Source organism: Geotrypetes seraphini, chromosome 12 (genome assembly GCF_902459505.1).
Source record: "Geotrypetes seraphini chromosome 12, aGeoSer1.1, whole genome shotgun sequence".
Lineage (NCBI taxonomy): Eukaryota > Metazoa > Chordata > Amphibia > Gymnophiona > Dermophiidae > Geotrypetes > Geotrypetes seraphini.
Window position 1 is genome coordinate 77,358,165 of NC_047095.1, and position 23,432 is coordinate 77,381,596.

The following is a 23,432-nucleotide window of genomic DNA, read 5'->3' on the forward strand; positions in this document are numbered from 1 at the left end:
GGATGTGTTTTTAATTATCTAATGCTGGTGTGAATGGGGGACTGAGTGTTGAATGTGTTTTAATTATCTAATGCTGGAGTGAGTGGGGGACTGAGTGTCGGATGTGTTTTTAATTATCTAATGCTGGTGTGAGTGGGGGACTGAGTGTCGGATGTGTTTTTAATTATCTAATGCTGGTGTGAGTGGGGGACTGTGTGTCGGATGTGTTTTTAATTATCTAATGCTGGTGTGAGTGGGGGACTGAGTGTCGGATGTGTTTTTAATTATCTAATGCTGGTGTGAGTGGGGGGACTGAGTGTCGGATGTGTTTTTAATTATCTAATGCTGGTGTGAGTGGGGGACTGAGTGTCCGATGTGTTTTTAATTATATAATGCTGGTGTGAGTGGGGGACTGAGTGTCGGATGTGTTTTTAATTATCTAATGCTGGTTTGAGTGGGTGCTGAGTGTCGGATGTGTTTTTACTTATCTAATGCTGGAGTGAGTGGGGGACTGAGTGTCGGATGTGTTTTTAATTATCTAATGCTGGAGTGAGTGGGGGACTGAGTGTTGGATGTGTTTTTAATTATATAATGCTGGTGTGAGTGGGGGACTGAGTGTCGGATGTGTTTTTAATTATCTAATGCTGGTTTGAGTGGGTGCTGAGTGTCGGATGTGTTTTTACTTATCTAATGCTGGAGTGAGTGGGGGACTGAGTGTCGGATGTGTTTTTAATTATCTAATGCTGGTGTGAGTGGGGGACTGAGTGTCGGATGTGTTTTTAATTATCTAATGCTGGTGCGAGTGGGGGACTGAGTGTCGGATGTGTTTTTAATTATCTAATGCTGGTGCGAGTGGGGGACTGAGTGTCGGATGTGTTTTTAATTATCTAATGCTGGTGCGAGTGGGGGACTGAGTGTCGGATGTGTTTTTAATTATCTAATGCTGGTGCGAGTGGGGGACTGAGTGTCGGATGTGTTTTTAATTATCTAATGCTGGTGCGAGTGGGGGACTGAGTGTCGGATGTGTTTTTAATTATCTAATGCTGGTGCGAGTGGGGGACTGAGTGTCGGATGTGTTTTTAATTATCTAATGCTGGTGTGAGTGGGGGACTGAGTGTCGGATGTGTTTTTAATTATCTAATGTTGGTGTGAGTGGGGGACTGTGTGTCGGATGTGTTTTTAATTATCTAATGGTGGTGTGAGTGGGGGACTGAGTGTCGGATGTGTTTTTAATTATCTAATGCTGGTGTGAGTGGGTGGTGAGTGTCGGATATGTTTTTAATTATCTAATGCTGGTGTGAGTGGGAAAGTGAGTGTCGGATGTGTTTTTAATTATCTAATGCTGGTGTGAGTGGGGGACTGAGTGTCGGATGTGTTTTTAATTATCTAATGCTGGTGTGAGTGGGGGACTGTGTGTCGGATGTGTTTTTAATTATCTAATGCTGGTGTGAGTGGGGGACTGAGTGTCGGATGTGTTTTTAATTATCTAATGCTGGTGTGAGCGGGGGACTGAGTGTCGGATGTGTTTTTAATTATCTAATGCTGGTGTGAGTGGGGGACTGAGTGTCCGATGTGTTTTTAATTATATAATGCTGGTGTGAGTGGGGGACTGAGTGTCGGATGTGTTTTTAATTATCTAATGCTGGTTTGAGTGGGTGCTGAGTGTCGGATGTGTTTTTACTTATCTAATGCTGGAGTGAGTGGGGGACTGAGTGTCGGATGTGTTTTTAATTATCTAATGCTGGTGTGAGTGGGGGACTGAGTGTCGGATGTGTTTTTAATTATCTAATGCTGGTTTGAGTGGGTGCTGAGTGTCGGATGTGTTTTTACTTATCTAATGCTGGAGTGAGTGGGGGACTGAGTGTCGGATGTGTTTTTAATTATCTAATGCTGGAGTGAGTGGGGGACTGAGTGTTGGATGTGTTTTTAATTATATAATGCTGGTGTGAGTGGGGGACTGAGTGTCGGATGTGTTTTTAATTATCTAATGCTGGTTTGAGTGGGTGCTGAGTGTCGGATGTGTTTTTACTTATCTAATGCTGGAGTGAGTGGGGGACTGAGTGTCGGATGTGTTTTTAATTATCTAATGCTGGTGTGAGTGGGGGACTGAGTGTCGGATGTGTTTTTAATTATCTAATGCTGGTGTGAGTGGGGGACTGAGTGTTGGATGTGTTTTTAATTATCTAATGCTGGTGCGAGTGGGGGACTGAGTGTCGGATGTGTTTTTAATTATCTAATGCTGGTGCGAGTGGGGGACTGAGTGTCGGATGTGTTTTTAATTATCTAATGCTGGTGCGAGTGGGGGACTGAGTGTCGGATGTGTTTTTAATTATCTAATGCTGGTGCGAGTGGGGGACTGAGTGTCGGATGTGTTTTTAATTATCTAATGTTGGTGTGAGTGGGGGACTGTGTGTCGGATGTGTTTTTAATTATCTAATGGTGGTGTGAGTGGGGGACTGAGTGTCGGATGTGTTTTTAATTATCTAATGCTGGTGTGAGTGGGTGGTGAGTGTCGGATATGTTTTTAATTATCTAATGCTGGTGTGAGTGGGAAAGTGAGTGTCGGATGTGTTTTTAATTATCTAATGCTGGTGTGAGTGGGGGACTGAGTGTCGGATGTGTTTTTAATTATCTAATGCTGGTGTGAGTGGGGGACTGAGTGTCTGATGTGTTTTGTTCTGAGTGGGTGCTGATTGTAGCTGTGATCTGACCTTGCTAATGGGCACAAGGGGTTTCTGAATCTTTGTGACCTGTGTGTGATATTGTTGGCTTTGTAGAGTGTTATCTCTGCTGATTCAGCACCTCCAAAGCCTCTGAATGTACCCAATATGATCTTACGTTGCAGATTAACTTCTGGGTAAACTTTTCGACTTAGTCTCTTAAAATATGTGCGATGTCTCTGTGTTTTGGGGAGCATCCATCTACAGCAGTGGATCCCCTAAAAGTGCTGGTGTGTGGTTTAGGGAGTCCCTTTACCCTTCTCTATCACGGGAGGCAGGAGTTTGCAGGTGATATGGGATAGCAGAGATCCTGCTGCTGTGTCTTACCTTCCTCTGTCACGGGACTCAGGTGGGCACTGGCCACGTGGAAGGTGAGCCACACGAGGATGAAGCGGTCCATTTCCCTGATGAGTTTGGTTGAATCGGTCCTGCTTTTGGGCAGAGGATGTTCTCGGCTCCTTCTGTGCTAGTGCTGTTGCTTTTGCAGACTCTAGCCTTATCACTGAAGTGTGAGGAGCTGCTCAGGAAGCCTGTACCAGAGGACCCCTTCCCCCTAACCACTAAACCCTGGCCACCAACAACATATGACAGTAATGTGCCAATAGGACAGTGTTCCCAACAGAATGGCAAATATGAAAAAAGTAAAATAAGGGAAGAGAAAAGAAAGAAAAGCAGATGTTATATAAATCACCCCTTCCATGTCCTGCTCGTAACAAGAAAACAGGAGGAGGAGAGCTATCCACCGAGGAGTGAGAGTGAGCTGTACAAGAGAGGAGGGGGATATGTTGAAACCCTCAGCAAGGAATGGAAAACAAAGATGAAAATGTTATAATGCCCTTATAACACTCCATGGTACGGCCGTATCTTGAATAATATGCGCAATTCTGGATGCCCCATCTCAAAAAAGATATAGCACAATTAGAAAAGGCACAGAGAATGGTGACAAAAATGCTAAAAAAGATAGGATGACTTCCCTATGAGGAAAGGCTATAGTGGCTAGGGCTCTTCAGCTTGGAAAAGATATGGCTCAGGGGTGATATGATAGAGGTCTATAAATTACTGAGTGGAGTGGAAAGGGTAGATGTGAATCGCTTGTTCACTCTTTCCAAAAATACTAGGACTGGGGGGACATGTGATGAAGATATTTCTTCACTCAATGGGTAATTAAACTCTGGAATTTTTTTGCCAGAGAATGTGGTGAAATCAGTTAGCTTAGCAGGGTTTAAAAAAGGCTTAGCTAATTTCCTAAAAGCGAAGTCCATAAGCCATTATTAAGATCAGTTGGGGAAATCCACTGCTTATTCCTAGGATAAGCAGTGTAAAATCTGTTTTATTACTTGGGATCTAGGACCTGAGTTGGTCACAGGTGGAGACAGGATGCTGGGCTTGATGGACCTTCAGTCTGTCCCCGAATGAGCTGTACACTAACTGAGGAGGTAAGAGAAGAGGAGGATAATTAATTATAAGGCAGGACATTCCTGAAAGGAAGTGGAAGCGGTGCCCCTCCCCTGCTGTGCTCACGTCCTCTTCTCTTTCCCAGCATGCCCTTGTCGATGTCACTTCCTAAGTGATGTCAGAGAGAGCGCTGATGCGGGTGGGGAGTGCCACACCCTTAGGAAGACTGTCCCCTCCCCCGCACCCCATCCCCCCACTGAAGAAGCACACTGCTAATGACACCCTTGTTTTCTGGAGAAGCCTGATTCCTTTGCCAGTTTCTGATCCCCTACGACCTTCTCCAATATTACAGTCATCATAGCATTGGCCTTTTGTTGTGAAGTTGTCGGATTCCAACAGACAGAACTCTGGAACTTGTTACTGAACCATCTCCTTTTCAATGATTTTTATGGGTATTTAAAGAAGAAATCATACATATATAAATCTCAACACAATCTAATATAACATGTATCATATGTATGAATAAAAGATAATTGTGTGATGTAGAACATTAAATATGGCAGACAAGGAGGAGAAAAGACCGATCAATAGAAAGATCAAAACCCAAATGTAAAATCTACAGCAATCATTATGATTGAAGAGGCGCAAGGCTATAAACGCTCATATTTAGCACTTATACAAACCGTATTCCACATTTGAAGCATCCCTTCAATGTTGCAAGATCATTTTAATAGCCAAGTTGAGCAAAATTCTCAATAATTTCCATTGGCTGCTGAAGGCCAAAGTGACCCAGAACTATGATATCTAAGGAAAGTGATTCCATGACACGTAACCAATTGTATATGATCACAGTAGTACTAATAAACTTGAAAACCTCCTTTTGACACGACCAACACTTATGTGAATTATCACTTTTAATTTTAGATAATTTATATGGTGTCTAAAACTATAAATTGTTTAATTGCTGCCGATCTTAATGATTTATGAATGGCAAATCAAACATGCTCAGAAGCATCCATCTGAATGTCATTCAGTACCCCTAGGATGAGAGAATGTGTTAACCTGCAAAATCTTATACCCTTTTTTAGATGTTAACACTGACATGAAAGACAATAAACTTGGGATGGATGAACAGAAATGCTTAACATTCAGAAAAGCATTAAGGCAATTTATTTATTTTCAAACTTTCTATACCGTTTTCTTCCAAAATGGTTTACAAGGAGTTACATACATCAAATATTAAAAATCTAGACAAGATAAAAATAAAACCAGACAAATTCAGTCTTACATAAAATCAATTGCTCAAAGAAATGCATCTATAAATAGGTGAAATTGCAACCATTTATAGAATTGATTGGGAGGTAATTTGTATTCATTCTGCAATTCCTGAAAAGTTAATAATTCATCATCTTTCCTTAAATTATAAATTGACCATACACCAGCCCATTGCCGCTGACTGACCTTTTCAATGAATCTCTAGAGTCGGAAGTGGTACCGGACAACTGGAGAAGGGCAGATGAGGTCCCTCTCCGCAAAAGTGGAAGTAAGGAAAAGTAGGGAATTATGGGCCTGTAAGTCTGACTTCAGTGGTAAGCAAATTAATGGAAACGCTTTTAAAATAGAGAATGGTCAAGTTTCTGGAATCCTGTGGATACCAGGACCAGAGGCAACATGGATTCACTAGAGGTAGGTCTTGTCAGACAAATCTTGATGTCTATGTCCTCTGCATTGGCCATGGCTTCTAATTCCCCCATTTTGTTTCTTAGGCTCCTTGCATTAGTATATATGCAATTTAGATCCTGGTATTTCCTTGTCTTTATTTCCTTTCCCTGTGCTTCGGTCTTTAGTTTCTTCTCTGTTGTTACAATCCTTCTAACCTCCTCTTCTGGGTTTGTCGACTCCTGTGATTTATCCATTGTTTCTTCCCAGCCTTTTTTCCCCTCGGTATCTTCGCGGGATACCTTCTTCTGAATCATCGACGCTTGGTAGACTGTCGGCTTTCCCCTTCTTCTTAGTTTAAAGCCTGTTCTATTCCTCTCCTGACGTTGTTTGCTAGAAGTCTTGTTCCCGCCGCGCTCAGATGCAGTCCATCTCTCCTGTAGAGCTTGCTCTTGCCCCAGAACGTTGTCCAGTTCCTCACGAAGTGGAACCCTTCTTCCTCACACCATCTCCTCATCCACGCATTTATTGATTGTAGTTCCTCCTGCCTTTTCACATCTGCCCTCGGTACCGGTAGGATCTCTGAGAACGCTATCTTCTGGGTTCTCATCTTCAGCTTCCTTCCCAGAATCTTGAACTGTTCTATCAGAGTGCTTCTTCTGTAGTCTTTCCTGCTGATATCATTTGTTCCGATGTGGATCATTACTGTGGTCTCTTCCGTCTCCACTCCTTCTAGGATCCTTCCAATTTTGTCCACGATGTCCTTGGTTCTCGCTCCTGGGAGGCAGGTCACCAGTCGATCCTCTCTCCCTTCTGCTATGTGGCTGTCCACATGCCTCAGGATCGAGTCTCCCACTAGGATCGCTGACTTTCCCTTCTTTAGGTTTCGCTTCGGTATCAGGTCAATGTCCTCGGTGTGCTTTGCTGCTTCCTCACCTGGGCATCGACTAGCCCTGTTCTCCCTCTCGTGCGATGTTCCTCTTCTAAAATCAACTTATCTAGCACTAGTCCAAAAGGAATCAATACAAAAGAGTTGTTCAACTTGGTTACGAATTTATTTGACACCACAAGCTACACTCAACTCGTGCACAATATTAAACTACCTTCAGCAAATGATTTAGCACAGCATTTCGATTCAAAAATTAAAAACCTAAGAAACAACTGTTCGACAAATGACACTAATGATCACCAAATAGCTACCAGACAAGAACATGAAATACCAGCAGATATGATCTGGAGTTCCTTTCAAGATTTAGAATGGAATAATTATATCAAACTATATAACAAATACTCTAAATCTTACTGCTTTCTGGACTCATGTCCCCCGGAAATTATGAAAGCGGCTCCATTAGAATTTAAACTATCTTTACTGAATTACTTAGCCCATAACCTAAAAAATGGAAAGTTCCTCACTAACAGTGGTCACATAATAATAACCCCAATTCCAAAAAATAGCAAAGAATCATCAGCACTGGTAACCAACTACAGACCAGTAGCATCCATCCCACTTATTGTAAAAATCATGGAAGGATTGGTACATACCCAACTGATGGAATATCTTGATCAGTTCTCTCTCTTGCATGAGACTCAATCTGGTTTTAGACCTATGTTCAGTACCGAGACAGTAATTGCAGCTATCTTACATAATCTGCGTCTCTTGTTCAGTAAGGGCCTTAACACCCTGATCATGCAATTTGACATGAGCTCTGCCTTTGACTTAGTGGATCATGGGAAACTGCTACAATGCCTAGATGCAATTGGTATTAGGGAAGAGGTGTTAGACTGGTTTCAAGGCTTCCTTATGTCCCGTACCTATCAAGTATGTTTCAATTACGATCTCTCCGATACCTGGAGCAATCCTTCTGGCGTACCGCAAGGATCACCACTATCCCCATTGCTTTTCAATGTCTACATGTCCTCACTAGGTGCGCAATTGACCCAGTTGGGGATAAAATTATTCAGTTACGCAGATGACTTTACAATTATCATTCCATTTACTCACTCTCTCGGAAACCACTCCCAAGGCATTAGAAGCACTAAATTTGATGAAGCAATGGATGACTAAATTCAAACTGAAACTTAATTCTGAAAAAACAAAATTTTTTGTAGCTTCGCCACACCCGCTTGACACCGAAACACCACTATGCATCAATAACCTTAGTTATCATATTCAGTCCACTCTGAAGGTATTGGGTATAACACTAGACCAGCGCTTAACCATGAAGGACCAGGTAGACTCCTTAATCAGAAAGGGTTTTTTCACTCTCTGGAAACTCCGATCCATCAGAGCATATTTTGATATGCCAGCATTTAGAGTCCTGGTACAATCCCTCGTACTGAGTCAACTTGACTACTGTAACATCGCCTATTTAGCAATTTCCCAAAAGAATATGCGACGATTACAATTAGTGCAAAATGCAGCGGTCAAACTGATTTTGGGGCTGAAGAAGTTTGATCATGTGACACCTTACTACCAACAGCTGCATTGGCTGCCGATGAAGGCACGTGTACAGTTTAAGTTTGCCTGTTTCTGCTATAAGACTTCCGGTCGGCTGTGTGCTGCGGCAGGGCAGGTAAGGAAAAGAAGACGAACCTCGCGGCTTGAGTGCATCCAACCCCGCAGGAACTAAACTAAACTAAACCTTAGGTTTGTATACCGCGCCATCTCCGCAAGCGTAGAGCTCAGCACGGTTTACAGAATTAGGATAGAAAGGAACTCCAGAAGAAGGGTAATAGGAAAGGAACTAAGAGGGTAGAGAGAGGGGTCAAGGTACCAAAGAGCGGGAGGTGTTAGATTTTGAAAAGAGCCAAGTTTTCAGGTGTTTGTGGAAGAGTTGGAGGGAGTTTGAATTTCTGAGCGGGGAGGTGAGGTTGTTCCAGAGTTCTGTGATTCTAAAGGGGAGAGATGTTCCTAGTTTTCTTGTGCGGGATATACCTTTTGTAGAAGGGAATGATAGTTTCAGTTTTTGGGAGGATCTGGAGGAGTTAGGGTTTGAGGAGTTCCAAAGGAGTGGAATAACGGGAGGAAGGATGCCCTGTAGGATCTTGAACGCTAAGCAGGCACATTTAAAGAGGATTCTGGAATGTACTGGAAGCCAGTGAAGCTTGGACAGAAGTGGAGAGACATGGTCGAACTTGCCTCTTGCGAAAATGAGCTTAGCCGCGGCATTCTGAATTAGCTGAAGTCTATAGAGGCTTTTCTTAGGCTTATATAGATGGAGTTGCAATAATCCAGTCTAGAGAGGATGGTGGATTGAACAAGGATGGCGAAGTGAGAATGATGAAAGCAGGATCTCACTTTCCTCAGCATATGAAGGTTAAAGAAGCATTTTTTTTATCAAGGAGTTGAGGTGGTCATTGAAGGAGAGAGAAGAGTCTATGATGATTCCCAGGACTTTGCTTGAAAATTCAAGATGAAGAGTGGGGCCAGAAGATAGTGGGATGGAGGTGGGTAAATGATCTAATATTGGGCCAAGCCAAAGTAATTTTGTTTTGGACTCGTTTAGTTTCATTTGTACAGATTGGGCCCAGGATTGGAGGTTCAATATACATGCGGATATGTTTCCAGCGAGGTTAGTGAGGTTCGAGTCGGTCTCGAGGAGGATGAGGATGTCGTCGGCACAGGTGTAGAGAGTTTGAAGGGGGGAGAGCTGGAGGAGTTTCAGAGAGGACATGTAGATGTTGAAAAGGATAGGAGAGAGGGGTGAGCCTTGCGGGACTCCACATATCAGCTTCCAGGGGGAGGATGAGATACCGTTTATGTTAACGATGTAGGAATGGGAACGTAGGAATTTCAAGAACCAGTCTCGGACTGTGGAGCTTATGTCTATTTCGGAGAGTTGGAAGATTAGGATATCATGATGGACGACGTCGAAAGCTGCGGAGAGGTCGAATTGTAGAAGCACAGCGAATTTGTTGCGAGAATGGAGTTGTTGCACTTTAGAGATTAGTGAGGCCAATAGGGATTCGGTGCTGAAGTTGGGTCTGAAGCCGAATTGGTGGGGTAGGAGAATAGAGAATCTTTCTAGATAGGATGAGAGTTGAGTGGATATGATAGATTCTAACATCTTGGTTAGGAGAGGGATATTTGCTATTGGACGATAATTGGATGATATGGAGGGGTCAAGGTCGGTCTTTTTCAGTAGGTGAGTCAGAGCAATGTGTCCCATTTCGGAGGAGAAAAGGCCCGCTGATAGGGCATAGTTTATAAGATTGGTGAGGGAAGCGATGGCCTGTGTAGAGATATTCTCAAATAGGTAGGAGGGGAGAGGGTCCAAGGTACACTTGCAAGTTTTTAGTTTGAGGCAGAGTTTGAAAACTTGTGATTTGGAGACAAGCTCAAAGACAGTCCAGGTTCTGTCGGCATTAATGGGATTAGAGACAGGTAGGGTAGGGTTGGGGTCAATAGAAGCCAGGGAATTGTAGGAGATTGTAGGCGGGAAGGAACATCTTAGGGTGGTAACCTTTTCATTGAAGAATTTTGCTAGGGCGTCAGCTGACAGAGATGAGGGGAGCAGGGATGGGTCTTTTTTTGTAGTTAAGGAGCGCCAGATGTTAAACAACGCAGTGATCTAGTTGTTGGATTTAGAGATCTTATCTCCGAAGAAGTTCTTCCTGGCTTTTTTTAGTGTTGAATTGTAAAGTTTGATATTGACCCTCCAGGCTTGTCTATCTGAAGGGGATTTAGATTTTTTCCATTTGCGCTCCAAAGCGCGACATTTCTCTTTCAATTCTCTGTGAAGTGGGAGATACCAGGGGGCCTTTCGGGGGTAGGAAATGGTTTTAGTGGATATTGGAGCAAGGGAGTGGTAGGTGGATTCGGAGAGGGAGATCCAGTTGTGCCAGTAGGATTCGGGATATGTATGCTTAGGATTGGAGGAGAGTTGATTGAGGAATTTGGATCAGAATAGATCGCTCGAAGTTTTTTTGCAGGTGGTTATGGAGTGGGAGGAGCGGGATGGGGATTCAAGGTGTGACATGCAAATGGGGAGACAGGTAGCCCCTAAGAAGTGGTCAGACCAAGGGACTTGTTCCCAACGAGTGTAGGCTGTTGAAGTTTTGAAGGCGGTAAGATCAAGGAAAGTGGTGAAGTCTAGTGTGTGCCCCTTTTCATGAGTTGGAGAGGGGGTAGGTGGGGGGAAACCTAGAGAGGTAAGGAAGTTGTTAAATTCAATCGTGTCCTTGCTGGTGGTATCGTCAAGGTGGAGATTAATATCACCAACGATCAGTAGTCTTTGAAATTTGAGGAAGGCGTTTGTTATGGCCTCAAAGACGAGATAGGAGGAGTTTGACGAATTTACTCCAATTTTTTGAGACCGTGAACGAGCAAATTGATAGTGGGAAGCCGGTGGACATAATATACTTGGACTTCCAGAAAGCGTTCGACAAAGTTCCACACGAAAGACTTCTCAGGAAACTACAAAGCCATGGCATAGAGGGAGATATACAAAGATGGATAGGAAAATGGCTGGAAAACCGAAAGCAGAGAGTGGGCATAAATGGGAAGTTCTCCGACTGGGAGAAAGTGACTAGTGGTGTACCCCAGGGCTCGGTACTTGGGCCGATCCTTTTTAATGTTTATATCAATGACCTGGAGGAAGGAACATCCAGTGAGATCATCAAGTTTGCAGACGATACAAAACTGTGCCGGGCAATAAGATCGCAGGAGGATAGAGAGGAACTCCAGAGCGACTTGTGTCGGTTAGAAACATGGGCAGAGAAATGGCAGATGAAGTTCAATGTGGAGAAATGCAAGGTAATGCATTTAGGCAATAAGAATAAGGAATACGAGTATACAATGTCAGGTGCAACTCTGGGGAAGAGTGAACAAGAAAAGGACCTGGGTGTACTGATAGATAGGACCCTGAAGCCGTCGGCACAATGCGCGGCAGCGGCAAAGAAGGCAAATAGAATGTTGGGCATGATAAAGAAAGGAATCTCGAGTAGATCGGAGAAAGTTATAATGCCGCTTTATAGGGCAATGGTCAGACCGCACTTGGAATACTGCGTTCAACATTGGTCTCCCTACCTAAAGAAGGATATAAAACTGCTGGAGAGGGTGCAGAGACGAGCAATAAAACTGGTGAAGGGTATGGAGAAACTGGAATACGAGGATAGACTTATAACACTAGGATTGTTCTCACTTGAGAAAAGGAGACTGCGTGGGGATATGATCGAGACCTTCAAAATACTGAAAGGAATCGACAAAATAGAGCAGAGAAGATTATTTACATTATCCAATTTGACACGGACTAGAGGACATGAAATGAAGCTAAGGGGGGACAGGTTCAGGACTAATGTCAGGAAGTTCTGCTTCACTCAGAGAGTGGTTGACACCTGGAATGCCCTCCCAGAGGAGATTATTGCGGAATCGACCGTCCTAGGCTTCAAGAGCAAACTAGATGCATATCTCCTTAAGAGAGGCATATAAAGATATGGTGGACTATAAATTACGCCAGGTGTACACCTGGCAGGGCCTCCGCGTGTGCGGATCGCCGGACTTGATGGACCGAAGGTCTGATCCGGAGATGGCAGTTCTTATGTTCTTATGTTCTTATGGTCCAAGGAGTAGGTGGGCGGTATAGTAACAGGATGCCCAATGGGTGAGTGCGAAGTTCATCGTTGACAGAGGCAAGCATATATTCTAGAGAGGCGTGAGAGCCCTTCTCGAGGAGGTGGACATCGAAGAAGGATTTAAAGAGGAGTGCCAGTCCGCCTCCTTTTCGATTGGATCTGGGAGAGAAGAGACCTTGATAACCGTGGGGGAGGAGTTCATTTTGTGTGAATAGATCATCTTTGGCGATCCATGATTCCGTGATGCACAGGAATCCAGGGTCAAGATCGTCTAGAAGGTCCTTCAAGATTTGGGTCTTGTTGCATGCAGATCTGGCATTGCAATAAAGTGTCGGGACTGGGGTGAGAGAGTCAGAGATAGCGTTAGAAAGATTGGCAGGAGGCAAGGGTTTTAGTGAGTCGTGGTTGATTTTTCGGGGGTTTTTCTTGAAAGGGTCATTTCTGGTGCGTATCAGAGTGGGGATTCTGAGACCAGGGCAGATAGTATTGGTGTTTGCGGGGTCGAGTAGGTTGGGGGAGGGAGGTTTCAGGCAGAGGGAAGTATAGAGAGGTGAGCAGAATAGGAGGAGAAGGAGCCAGAAGGATGGATTCATGGCGGAGTTGGGACTAGATGGTTGGTGTGTGAGAGTCTACAGTAGGGGGGGGGGGTTGGTGATGAGCTAAGGAGGAGCAGGGGACTTGATTAAGCTGGCTGTGTGAAGAGCTAAGAGTAGGGTCCCGCGGGATTCCCGTCGTCCCCATTCCCGTGCAGCTCTCTAATTTGAACTTCATTTCCCTTCCAGTTAGAGGATGCAAACTCAAAAGACACCATCCATATCTTTTCTCGCATCAGGCAGCAATATGGGGTAAAGATACAATTACTTATGCCGACTACTTATGGAGAATTCAGGAAACGCCTAAAAACATATCTGTTCCTGAAATATCTAGGCAGCTAACTCGTATTACTCTTTCTCCTCAATAACTGATCTCCTGAACTGTTAATCTCTAGCTTCCACCCTGTTAAGTTCAATCAATTTGTACCATCTTTTAGTCTTTGTAAACCTCATAGAACTTCACTGTCCTGCGGTATATCAACTGTTATTATTATTTTATCTGGCTAAAAGGTTCTTGAAAGTTACCCGCAGAAAGTTTATGCGACTGATGGAAAGGATTTGAGTTTTCTGCCAGAGGCTAGCTGGTTTGTGACTTTCCTTTTCTGAGCCCCTTGCAATGTCACTGTGTCAGATTCCACATTTCCTTCTTACAGACTCTAAAGATAGCAATGTTTGTAGAGGTCCAGGACTGACATAGGGGCTTCCAAAGCTGTGCAGGGGATCTGAAGCTGCAAGAGGTAAACTTGCTCCCATTGGATTTATTTTAATTATCATTCTTCTGGATTCTTTTTAAACAAAGGGTGGTATAAAATGTAAGTTAAAAATGCATTTTTGTTGTACATCTCTTGAAAACCCAGCCCGGATGAGAAGTTTCTTTCCGCTGAGGTTATAAGCGACAGCAATCACTCACAAGGTATCAAAAAGGTATGAGGTGTAAAGCAATGGGGGACATTCGAGATCATTGCTTTGTTTTATCATTTCTGATTTGGACTAGCATGAAACGAATGAAGTTCCAGGCATTTTCAGAGTAATTTCATTCCTAGCCTTACTTTTCAGCCAGTAAACCCTTATAAAAGAAAATAAAACAGATTCAACAAACATAAGAACATAAGCAATGCCTCTGCTGGGTCAGACCTGAGGTCCATCATGCCCAGAAATCCGCTCACGCGGCGGCCCAACAGGTCCAGGACCTGTGCAGTAATCCTCTATTTATACCCTTCTATCCCCTTTTCCAACAGGAAATTGTCCAATCCTTTCTTGAACCCCAGTACCGTACTCTGCCCTATTACGCCCTCTGGAAGCGCATTCCAGGTGTCCACCACACACTGGGTAAAGAAAAACTTCCTAGCATTCATTTTGAATTTGTCCCCTTTCAACATTTCCGAGTGCCTTCTTGTTCTTTTATTATTTGAAAGTTTGAAGAATCTGTCCCTCTCTACTCTCTCTATGCCCTTCATGATCTTGTAAGTCTCTATCATATCCCCTCTAAGTCTTCTCTTCTCCAGGGAAAAGAGACCCAGTTTTTCCAATCTCTCAGCGTATGAAAGGTTTTCCATCCCTTTTATCAGACGTGTCGCTCTCCTCTGAACCCTCTCGAGTAACGCCATGTCCTTCTTAAGGTACGGCGACCAATATTGGACGCAGTATTTCAGATGCGGGCGCACCATCGCCCGATACAACGGCATGATAACTTCTTTTGTCCTGGTTGTAATACCCTTCTTGATTATACCTAGCATTCTATTTGCTTTCTTAGCGGCTGCTGTGCACTGTGCTTCATTGTCATGTCCACCATTATCCCCAAGTCCCTTTCTTGGGTACTCTCATTCAATAACATCCCTCCCATCGTATAGTTGTACCTTGGGTTTCTGCTTCCCACATGCAATACTTTACATTTCTCAACGTTGAACTTCATCTGCCATCTCGCCGCCCATTCCCCTAGTTTGTTCAAGTCCCTTTGCAATTATATATTACAACAATACAATTATATATTACAACAATAAATCAGTAAAGAAATTATTGCAGCAAATACTTCAAAATTCAATACAACTTCAATCATTTCCAAAGATGAAAATAACAAGAACACAATCTAATTTTCTGTGTCAGAGCATTCCAAAACTTTATTCATTGATACATAAAGTAATTTTCATAAAACGCATTACATCTAAGACCCTTGAAAAAGGAAAGCATAAAACAAGACAATTACATTTAGAGCAATCATCATTATACCCTAACAACCTGGTTACACGGAGTAATTTTTCAGGACAGTGGCCTTCAATTAAACACAGAAGCTCATGTATCATTAACACCATTATAAAAGCTCATGTAAACCGCTCTGAATTGACTCCCCAGTCATTAGTAGCGGTATAGAAGCTTTCAATAAATATTAATATATGAGTCCTCACAGGCAACCAGTGGAGCTTAATAAACAAAGATGATACCAGGCTCCAGAGAAAATTAAAGAGTCATGGGATAGATGGCAAAGTTCAGTTGTGGATTAGGAATTGGTTATCGGATAGAAAACAGAGGGTAGGGTTAAATGGTCATTTTTTTCAATGGAGGAGAGTAAACAGTGGAGTGCCACAGGGGTCTGTACTGGGACCGGTGCTATTTAACTTATTTATAAATGATCTGGACATTGGAATGACGAGTGAGGTGATTAAATTTGCAGATGACACTAAACTGTTCCAAGTTGTTAAAACGCATGCGGATTGTGAAAAATTGCAGGCGGACCTTAGTAAATTGGAAGATTGGGCATGCAAATGGCAGATGAAATTTAATGTGGACAAATTCAAAGTGATGCACATTGGGAAGAATAACCAAATCACAGTTACCGGATGCTAGGGTCCACCTTGGGGATTAGAAACATAGAAACATAGAAAATGACGGCAGAAAAGGGCCATAGCCCATCAAGTCTGCCCACTCCAACAACCCTCCTCTAATCTACACTCTATCACTCGTCCCCAATCTGCCCTCCTCTATGCTACCCTCGTAGGGATCCGACGTGGGCGTCCCATTTATTCTTAAAATCTTGTATGCTGCTGGCCATGATCACCTGCTCCGGGAGCTCGTTCCAATGGTCCACCACTCTTTCAGTGAAGAAGTACTTCCTGGTATCCCCATGAAATTTCCCCCCCCTGATTTTCAACGGATGTCCCCTTGTGGACGAGGGCCCTTTTAGAAGGAAAATGTTGTCTTCCACCTCTATTCGACCAGTGATGTACTTAAACGTCTCTATCATATCTCCCCTCTCCCTACGTTCCTCGAGAGAGTATAGCCGCAACTTGTGCAGCCTGTCTTCATACGAGACATCCTTGAGCCCCAGGATCCTTAGTGCCCAAGAAAAGGATTTGGGTGTCATCGTAGACAATACAATGAAATCTTCCACCCAATGTGTGGCGGCGGCAGCCAAAAAAGCAAATAGGATGCTAGGAATTATTAAAAAAGTGATGGCTAACAAGACTAAGAATGTTATAATGCCCCTATATTGCTCCATGGTACGACCTCATCTGGCATATTGCATTCAATTCTGGTCTCCTTAACTCAAGAAAGATATAGTGGTGCTGGAAAAGGTTCAAAGAAGAGCGACCAAGATGATAAATGGAATGGAACTCCTCTCGCATGAGGAAAGACTAAAATGGTTAGGGCTCTTCAGCTTGGAAAAGAGATGGCTGAGGGGAGATATGATTGAAGTCTACAAGTGGATCGATTTTCACTCTGTCAAAAATTACAAAGACTAGGGGACACGTTAAGTTCTGGAATGCATTAATAAGAACATAAGTAGTTGCCTCCACTGAGTCAGACCAGAGGTCCATTGCGCCCAGCAGTCCGCACCCGCGGCGGCCCATCAGGTCCATGATCTGTCAAGTGGTCCCTGCCTCATCCTATAACCTATCACTACTTCTGTCCGTACCCCTTAATCCCCTTATCCTTCAGGAATTTATCCAAACCTTCTTTGAATCCCTGTAGTGTCTTCAACCCTATCACAACCTCCGGGTTGCCAGAGGATGTGGTAAGAAGGAATAGCATAGCTGGTTTTAAGAAAGGTTTGGACAAGTTTCTGGAGGAAAAGTCCATAATCTGTTATTGAGAAAGACATAGGAGAAGCCACTGCTTACCCTGGATCGGTAGCATGGAATTTTGATGCTACTTGGGTTTTGGCCAGGTACTAGTGACCTAGATTGGCCACTTTGAGAATGGGCTACTGGGCTAGATGGACCATTGGTCTGACCCAGTAAGGCTATTCTTATGTCTGCTCAAGAACAAAAGCTCCACGTAAACCTCTTGGAACTCAGAGTGATAGGGAACGCTCTCAAGACTTTTCAACATAGTATATCCAATCGTGTCCTCCTTGTTCGCACTGACAATCAAGTTGCGATGTATTACGTTAACAAGCAAGGGGGGACGGGCTCTCTGACTCTCTGTCAGGAGGCTGAGAAGATTTGGAACTGGGCAGTTGCTTGAACCATATTCCTAAAAGCTGTCTATGTTCAAGGAGCACAAAACACTTGCCGACAAACTCAGCAGATTTCTTCAGCCACACGAGTTGATGCTTCACTTCAGGGTCGTGCATCAGATTTTTTCTCAGTGGGGGACTCCTCAGATAGACCTATTTGCATACCCCAACAATCACAAACTGCCTTAATTCTGTTCCAGGCAATACTTTTCTCATCGTCTGGAGGCAGATGCTTTTTTCCTGGATTGGTCAGACAAGTTCCTCTATGCGTTCCCATCAATCCCTCTCATTCTCAAGACATTGGTCAGGTTCAAGCAACAATCAGCCACCATGATCCTCATAGCTCCTCGATGGCCCAGACAACTGTGGTTCTCCCTTCTACTTCAGCTCATGGTCAAGGATCCAATACCTCTGCAGATCTTCCCGTCTCTTCTCACGCAGAGTCAAGAATCTCTGTTACATCCCAACCTACAGTCGTTAGACCTGACAGCTTGGTACCTCTCAGCTTGGACCTCAACAGTCGCTGACCTTTTTGATCCTGTCAGAGTCATTTTAAATGTGTCCAGAAAACCTTTTACACAGCAGTGCTACCATCAGAAGTGGACATGGTTTTCTGTATGGTGTAATCCTCAACGTCTCAATGCTACATCCTCTCCTATCTTCTGTGTTGGACTATCTACGTCACTTATCCAACTCAAGTCTTAAAACCACTTCAGAGTCCACCTGAGTGCTCTCAGTGCTATCCATATTCCAGTCAACAATAAATCTCTGGCTGAACATCCTCTTGTCTCCAGGTTTATAAAAGGACTTTTCAATATCAAACCACCTCTCAAGACGCTTCCAGTGTTTTGGGATCTTAATGTTTGTTCTCACTAGATTGATGAAGCCTCCATTTGAACCAATGTCCTCTGCTCAGTGTAAGTATCTCACTTGGATATAGTATTTTTAATCTCTATCACTTCTGCATGTCAAGTGAGTGAGCTTCAAGCCTTGGTGTTGGACCCACCTTTTACAGTTTTCCACCATGATAAGGTAGTTCTTACCGGTAGTCACAGAATTTCATCTCAACCAATCCATTGTGCTTCCAGTGTTCTTTCCAAAGCCTCATTCTCATCTGGGAGAAACAGTGCTTCATAACTTGGACTGCAAACAAGCCTTGGCTTATTACTTACAAAGGACTCAGTCTCACAGAACATCTCCTCAACTGTTCATCTCTTTTGATCCCAACAGATTGGGCTGCCCAGTAACCAAAATAACATTTCCACATGGCTTGTGGCCTGTATTACCTTTTGCTCAGGATGGGCTACAGCTTAGGAGCCTTGTAACAGCACATAAAGTATGAGCTATGGCACTTTCAGTTACATTTTTGTCTTTCACACCCATTCATGAAATCTGCAAAGCAGCTACTTGGTCCTCAGTTCACCTCTCACTACTGTCTGGGAATCCTATTTCAGACAAGATGGTCACTTTGGCCAAGCAGTATTACAAAATGTATTCTCTTTGATAGCCAACTCTCCCTCCATCCCATTGTAGTAAGCTAGGGAGTCCCATATGTAAGAATATACTGCCTTCTTGTCCTGGGATAAAGCACAGTTACTTACCGTAATGGATGTTATCTGGGGACAGCAGGCAGATATTTTCACATCCCATCCTCTTCCCCTGGTTGGCTTCTTAGCTTGCTTATGGAACTGAGGTACCATGAGCCTCTATGGGTGGGCATGCACAGTGTGGATAGTAGCGAGCACTTCAAAAGTTTTTAAATTGACAGTTCACTTTCAGATTGTCTGTACTGGGCTCCGTGGATGATGTCACCCATATGTGAGAATATCTGCCTGCTGTCCCTGGATACCATCCGTTACGGTAAGTAACTGTGTTTTCTGAACACACTTCCCTGGTCAATCTAGCCACCAAAGATCTTGCCAGTCTCCACCAGTCCTTCTGGTCACCAGCGGTCCTCTTCAACCCTCACTGGGCTTCTGGCACCATTACCAGTTTTTCTCTGCTGGTTACCACCAGTCCCTCTGCTAGTCACCATCAGCCAGGATACCCCCCCCCCCCCCAGTACATTGGTCCCTCAGTCTCTGGGGTCTCTCTAATCACTCAGCTCTACTGGGTACAGCTAATCAAGGTTAGGCTTACTGAGGACAAAGTTTTCACCAGCATTCCTCCCCTCAAGGATTGCTTAAGTCCAGAGGAAGCTCTACTTTTCCAGGTTCTTTGTGCTGGAGATCTTGTTTTCAAATCCCTTTTTCACTCAGGGTGAGTTGAGAGCTCCCAAGTGTATTTGCAGCATTCATATGCAATGAGCTCCTTCTGCTAATGTGGAATCTTCCTCTGCTGGCCTTCCTCTGCTGTGATGGAACAACTAAGTTTAAAATAAAAACGCTTTTTCAATTCCTCCAACCTTCAACAAATGTCTTTTTACTTAGCCCATACCCAAGTATTCAAGCTTGAGTCCAATCCCCATGTAGTTCTCTCATAGTTCATTTGCACCCCCCTCCCCCCCGGCTTGGATTCTGGCTATGCCCATGTATAGTGTTGCCAAATTTGATGATGCAATGTTAAGATATAATAGGGAAGCTAACAGTTTCCATGAATTCTCTCTCCTTCGATGGTTCATGTCTCAAATATCTTTATTAAAGCAAACACAGGCTGTGTTCATGTCATAAGGGGTATTTGGAAAGCAAATACAGGAATAGCTAAAATTCTTCCATGTTGCCAGCAACTGCATTTGCTCCTTTAAAGCAACATTTCTCAACTCGTTTCTGGAGTAGCCCCTTGCCCGTCAGGTTTTCAGGATATCCACAATAAACATAAATTTGCATATAATGGAGGCAGTGTATGCAAATCAAGTTTATGCATAAAGAAAAATCTGAGTTCCTTAACAAATATTTCTATTCTGTGTTCATGGCTGAAACGCCGAGCGTGAGACCGCATAAGTCAACCATGAATAGGGATGGAGGAGTGGTAGACCCTGATCGATTTTCAGAGGGTTGTGTTTGTGAGGAGCTAGCTAAAACAAAGGTAGACAAAGTGATGGGTCCGGATGGTGTACATCCTAGGGTGCTGAAGGAACTTAGGGATGTTCTGGTAACTCTGCTGACTGACCTTTTCAATGAGTCTCTAGAGTCGGGAGTGGTACTGGAGGAATGGAGAAAGGCAGATATGGTCCCTCAACACAAAAGTGAAAGTAAGGAAGAAGTAGGGAATTACAGGGCGGTAACTCTGATTTATGTGATATGCAAATTAATGGAAACGCTTTTAAAACAGAGAATGGTCAAGTTTCTGGAATCCTGTGGATCTACCTCTAGTGAATCCAGAGGCAACATGGATTCACTAGAGGTAGATCTTGTCAGACAAATCTGATCAATTTCTTTGACTGGGTGACCAGAGAATTGGATACAGGATGTGCGCTAGATGTGGTGTATTTAGATTTTAGCAAAGCCTTTGACTGTGTTCCACACAGACATCTAATAAATAAACTGAGTGCCCTTGGGATGGGTCCTAATGTGATGGGCTGGGTCAAGAACTGGTTGAGTGGAAGGTGACAGAGGGTAGTGATCAATGGAGATCGCTCTGAGGAAAGGGATGTTACCAGAGGTGTGCCTCGAGGTTTTGTTCTTGGGCCTGTTCTTTTTAACATTTTTATAAATGATATTGCTGAAGGGTTGTTGGGTAAGATTTGCCTCTTTGTGGATGATATCAAGATTTGCAATAGAGTAGACATGCCAGATGGTGTGAATAACATGAAGAAAGACCTGGTAAAGCTTGAAGAAAGGTCTGAAATTTGGCAGCTAAAATTTAATGCTAAGAAATGCAAGGTCATGCATTTGGGCTGAAAAAACCTGAGGGAATGGTACAGTTTAGGGCAGTGTCTCACAAACTTTCTGGCTGGCAGCACACTAAAACAAGTGCCCCAGCCGGAAGTGTGCGAACGTTGACGTGATGATGTCACACTCATGCGTGATGTCATTGTGTCAACATCTGCACATGCGTGGAGGCCCATCTGCCCGTGACCCACTTCGTTGGAGGGATCTGGGAGGTGCGGGAAGAGGAGGCAAGATGACGGCCAAGAGGTGAGTCATCAGCACCGGCTGACTTCCTACAGGATGTGTCTCTTGCCAGTCAGCTGGTGTGGATGACTCTCCTCGCCAGTGTGTTGCAACACACCTGAAATCTCAGGAGGCACACAGTTTGCGATACACTAGTTTAGGGGATGAAAAACCTTGCGTGTCGCATTAGTCAAATGTCCAAGTTTAATTCTGTCATTGGTATTGTAATTTTTTTTTTTTACCCCAAATTTTTTTATTGTAAATTGCTTAGAAGTTCTGATGAGCAATTTTATCAAATTTTAATAAAACTTGAAACTTGAAGAGCAGGACTTGGGAGCGATCAAGATTTGCCAACTCTGGGGCTAAATTGTTTAGTTATGCTGATGATATTACTCTTATACTCCCTTGCAACACATACTATCGAGGCTATCTATGACACCACGGAGACCTGGATGTTGGAATTTAAATTCAAGCTGAATGCTGACAAAACAAAATTCTTTCATGCCTCTCCCCGAAAGTCATCTTATGATTCGACAATATCTGGACATTCCATACAACATACGATTCATCCAACAATTAAAATATTGGGTGGTACCCTGAATCAGTGGATCCCAACCCTGTCCTGGAGGACCACCAGGCCAATCGGGTTTTCAGGCTAGCCCTAATGAATATGCATGAGAGAGATTTGCATATAATGGAAGTGAGAGGCATGTAAATCTGCTCCATGCATATTCATTAGGGCTAGCCTAAAAACCCGATTGGCCTGGTGGTCCTCCAGGACAGGGTTGGGAACCACTGCCCTGAATCATAATCTAACCATGAAACATCAAGTTGACAATGTGGTCTGCAAGTGTTTATGCTGTGGAAACTGTGTTCGCTTAGATTCTACTTTGACGCCCCTGCATTTTGAACTTTGGTTCAGACTACTGCAATATAGTCTACCTTGCGGGATTGAAAAAGAACATTTTAATCCTGCCTATTATTCAGAATACTACAATTAAACTTATATACAAGTACAAATCCCCTGGACCGGATGAAATTCACCCAAGAGTATTAAAGGAACTTAAGGTGGAAATTGGCGAATTATTACAATCCGTAGCTAATATGTCTATTAGAACTGGGCAAATACCAGAAGACTGGAGGATAGCAAATGTTATCCCAATTTTCAAAAAGGATCTAGAGGTGATCCAGGAAACTACCGACCTGTGAGCCTCACATCGGTTCCAGGGAAGATAATTGAAACACTGATAAAAGATCACACTTGGAGGATCACAATCTAATAAGGGTTAGTCAACACGACTTCAGGAAAGGGAAGTCATGTTTGACAAATTTACTACAATTCTTTGAGAAAGTGAACAAACAAATGGACAGTGGAGATCCAGTGGATATAATTTACTTGGACTTCCAGAAAGCGTTTGACAAGGTCCCACATGCAAGGCTTATGAAGAAACTACTAAGCCATGGAATAGGAGGAGAAGTGCACAGATGGATCGGCAAATGGCTAGAAAACAGAAGGCAGAGGGTTAGCATAAATGGGAAATTCTCGGACTGGGAGAAAGTGACTAGCGGCATGCCCCAGGGCTCGGTTCTTGGGCCTATCTTGTTCAATATTTTTATAAACGACCTAGAAGAGGAAACAACATCCAATATAATAAAGTTTGCAGATGATACCAAACTTTGTTGGGCGGTTGGCTCTCAAATGGATTACGAGGACCTCCAGAAAGATCTGAACCAGCTAGAAACGTGGGCAACAAAGTGGCAGATGAACTTCAACATAAACAAATGCAAGGTGATGCATCTAGGAAAGAAAAACAAAGAACACGAGTACAAGATGTTGGGGGTGACATTAGCAAAATGCAAACAAGAAAGGGATTTGGGGGTACTGATTGACAGTACCCTAAAGCCATCGGTACAATGTGCGGCGGCGGCGAAGAAAGCAAACAGGATGTTAGGCATAATAAAGAAGGGGATCACGAGTAGATCGAAAGATGTCATAATGCCACTTTAT

The 23,432-nt window shown here is 43.5% G+C and overlaps 1 protein-coding gene across 1 annotated transcript in view; it reads right to left on the minus strand.

Annotated features, from left to right (window-relative positions):
- Nucleotides 1–3,099, minus strand: part of MPL (MPL proto-oncogene, thrombopoietin receptor) — a 135,253-nt gene extending 132,154 nt beyond the window's left edge. Inside the window, exon 1 of the mRNA XM_033915538.1 lies at nucleotides 3,027–3,099. Coding sequence (XP_033771429.1) covers nucleotides 3,027–3,099 — 73 coding nt within the window. The remainder of the gene's footprint in view (nucleotides 1–3,026) is intronic.
- Between the last annotated feature and the right edge of the window lie 20,333 nt (nucleotides 3,100–23,432).